At 34.5% G+C, this 3,555-nt stretch overlaps 1 protein-coding gene across 1 annotated transcript in view; it reads left to right on the top strand.

The window, feature by feature from the left end:
* lrrc28 (leucine rich repeat containing 28) overlaps window positions 1-1,798 on the top strand; it is a 9,148-nt gene extending 7,350 nt beyond the window's left edge. Inside the window, exon 10 of the mRNA XM_016510792.1 lies at window positions 796-1,798. Coding sequence (XP_016366278.1) covers window positions 796-865 — 70 coding nt within the window. The 3' untranslated portion in view covers window positions 866-1,798. The remainder of the gene's footprint in view (window positions 1-795) is intronic.
* Window positions 1,799-3,555: the final 1,757 nt, after the last annotated feature.

Below are 3,555 nucleotides of genomic sequence, written 5' to 3'. Positions count from 1 at the left end.
GTGTGTGTGTGTGTGTGTGTGTGTGTGTGGTGAACTCATACCAGGAAACCCTCGCTGTTTCAATAGCACTTCATCGACCAGCCTTGTAAAAGCATGTATGTTGTGGGAGGAACATGACCTCTCTTATATACGCACACATTAAAATGCATATATATTTTGATTTCAGGTATGAAAGCTTGTTCCCTGTGAGATAGTTTAACTTAAGCTAACCATACCAAAAATGTACATTAGGTTGCTTTGACCTCTTGTCTTTTTGATACTCCATTATTTGGTTTTTGGTAAGGTGAGTTATATCACTATTGTTCTTACTTAATCTTACTTTTAAAAATAAAATCCCTAAACCTAAATGTTAGATACTGAGTGTGGCTTGTTGAGATTTGGCTTATAATTTTTGCCTGGCATAAACAGGTGCAAAAATTTGTGGTAAATCAATATATATCACCAAGGCCAATATATTGGCTGCTATTTGTAATTTTTTAATTATCAGCAATTAGCATTTGTTATAATTTACAATTTTTTGTAATGATTTATAAAAATGCAACTGTTCATTGTTAGTTCATGTTAGCTCAGGTTCAATAAATAATATTAGCAGATAAACGTTTTTATTTTAAGAATATATTTGTAAATTATTTAATTAATATTAATGAAGAGAAGTATTTTTCATTGTTAGTTCATGTTAACTGTTTTTTAGATCAAACTTAAAAGTTGCATACAAATGTTTGGAAATAAACTTGAAATAGTTCTGTACATATTATAAGTGGATTTTCTTTCTTGCTCTTTGTATTTCTCACACAGAACCACTGTGAGTTTTGTAGCGTACTGCTGCTCTAGCTATTGTCTGAGGACGTTTGACCTGCAGGGCTGACGTCTCACATCTGCTCATGGTGCTTTCATCTTCACGAAGGACTTGAAGAATATCACCAGAGATCACCTGAGCTTCTGAGACATTTGACAGAAGATCTTGATAACAGCCATTACAGTATGTCCTCCTTCTGTGTGTAGCAGCATCTAACAAAAGCAGCAGTTGGTTAATACTGATTACATTTCACAAATGAATGTAGAAAGAAATGAAACAAAGTGTATCAGTGGCCCATACAAACTGTGAAGTGTTTGTTTGTGTTGGGATTGTTACGGTGTACTGTAACCAAAAAGGTTCAGGCTTTAATCGGTGGAGGTTTCTTGAGAAACTTAACATTTATTCTGTGTTTTAAAGACTACCATTTTTATATACTTAAAACTGACGAGTTTTAGGTGAGATCTGGATGTTTTTGTTTCCATTTGAAAGGAACTTTACTGAAATGTCATGTTGCTTCAGATTCATATCTCATTACTGTTTTTAACCGTGACACAATACTTAACTTTAAAAGTGGCTTTTTAAAGATAAATGTGTTTAATTTCAATCTGAGGCTCAAGTGTTTGTATGCTGTTGGAAGTGACCGGCACTCAGCTCTTTTCAAAGAAAATCATGTGTGAAGTTTTGGAAAATAAAGTGTTATTTTTCAAAAAATAATGTTATAAAGTGCCAATTGACTTTTATGAAAAACATGCAGTTGATTGTATTGAAGGCAGCTTCAAGTTTTTTTTTCTATTTTTGTGTGAGATAATGTTTTCAAAAGACTAAGACACATGAATTGTGGAGATTTGCTGGTACTACACTACATCTGTCAGTCAGTGTGCATCTCTCAGTTTTGCTGCAGTAAACCATCGCTGTTCAGCTTTCAGTATTTAGAATATTCTCTGTCTCTTTAATTAGATGTGAGCAAGAGGATGACGTTCTTAAAGGGACAGTTTACCTCACCCACAAGCCATCCTAGGTGCATGTGACTTTCTTCTTTCAGACAAATACAATCAGAGTTACATTAAAAAAGTCCTGGGTCTTCCAAGCTTTATAATGACAATGAATGGGTGTTGAGATTTTGAAGCAAAATAAAGTGCATCCAATCCATCCATCATAAAAATCCTCCACACGGCTCCAGGGGGTTAATAAAGGCCTTCTGAAGCAAAGCAATGCGTTTGTGTAAGAAAAATATCTATATAAACTGTAATCTCTAGCGTACGACAGTTAGCGGAAGCTAGAGATTACGGTTTATAAAGTTTTAAATATGGATATTTTTCTTACAAATGCATCACTTCGCTTCAGAAGGCCTTTATGTGGAGTACTTTTTATGATGGATGGATGCACTTTATCATTTTCAAGGTTGTTGTTTTGATTTTTTTTTTTCTGTGTATGTTTGGTATGAAAAGATTTAATAAGATCTTACTGTTTGCAAATTGGCTTTGCAGACTGGAAGCAGGTATTCACTTCATACCATTCAGCTCTGACTTCACTGAAAGTGTAACATTCAGGCTTCTGTGTTTAGACATCTCATAAATCACCTTGAATGAAACGTGTATTGTACTAATATATTTTCCTGTTTCTGACGATATATATTCCCTGTGACAGGCCAACAGATGTCTCTCCTTCCTGCTGTTCATCTTCTCACTAAAATATCAGAAAATGACATTTAGTTATCTACAGTAAAGTATATTACTGTAAGGAGATTTTTTAAAAGTACGACAGTTAGCGGAAGCTAGAGATTACGGTTTATAAAGTTTTAAATATGGATATTTTTCTTACAAATGCATCACTTCGCTTCAGAAGGCCTTTATGTGGAGTACTTTTTATGATGGATGGATGCACTTTATCTTGCTTCAAAATCTCAACCACCATTCACTGCCATTATAAAGCTTGGAAGAGCCAGCACATTTTTTAATACTCCGATTGTATTCGTCTTAAAAGAAGAAAGTCATATACACATCTGGCTTGAGGGTGTGTAGATCGTGGGATCATTTTCATTTTTGGGTGAACTATCCCTTTAAGTTAATGTGTGGATGTTACTGTTACAGTTTTCTTAAATAAGCCAGGTCTTCTACAGAATTTTCTCTTAAGAGTGTTAGTTCAGCTAAACTTGTTACATGTTACACTGTCATTTTATTGGCACTTCTAACTGAACAATTGTGCTCTTCTTGTAATGTTTGGCAATAATAACCATGTTTAAAACCTCTCTTGTGTTATTTCTTATTTCAGATGTGTGCTTATTAAGTTAAATTTAATTCATATTGAGCCATTTTGAATTGTGAATGTAACTGTCTTTATATTGTGAAGATGCAATTGATGCATCAAATACACAGAATCATCTGTCTCTGAGACAGGTCAGAGCTGGCATATTGTAGCAAGGCTTTTATCCACCTTTTTCTTGCCGTAAAAATGGGCCGGCCATTTGTAAATTCTATGGGTCTAGCTTCCGGTCTCATCTGCATCCAGCTATTTTTAGCTGTACAAAACAGTTCGTTTTGCTGCTTGATATTGAAAATTGGTGTGTCTTACCATATTGTTTTAATGTATTATCTTAATTATGAACACACTGGTTTGTAGTGCAAACAGTTTTACCGTTTACTGCACGTTGTTATTCTTGTTGTTATTTGCCTATAACGGTTAATGATCCGGAAGTCTCGCCCATAGGCTTACTTCCGCGTTGAAGAAAAAGGTGGATATGGCATTCATCTTTACACAGA

This window comes from Sinocyclocheilus rhinocerous, unplaced genomic scaffold (assembly GCF_001515625.1).
Source record: "Sinocyclocheilus rhinocerous isolate Xijiao unplaced genomic scaffold, SAMN03320098_v1.1 scaffold265, whole genome shotgun sequence".
In the NCBI taxonomy this organism is placed as follows: Eukaryota; Metazoa; Chordata; class Actinopteri; order Cypriniformes; family Cyprinidae; genus Sinocyclocheilus; species Sinocyclocheilus rhinocerous.
This window is presented reverse-complemented; position numbering and strand designations above follow the sequence as displayed.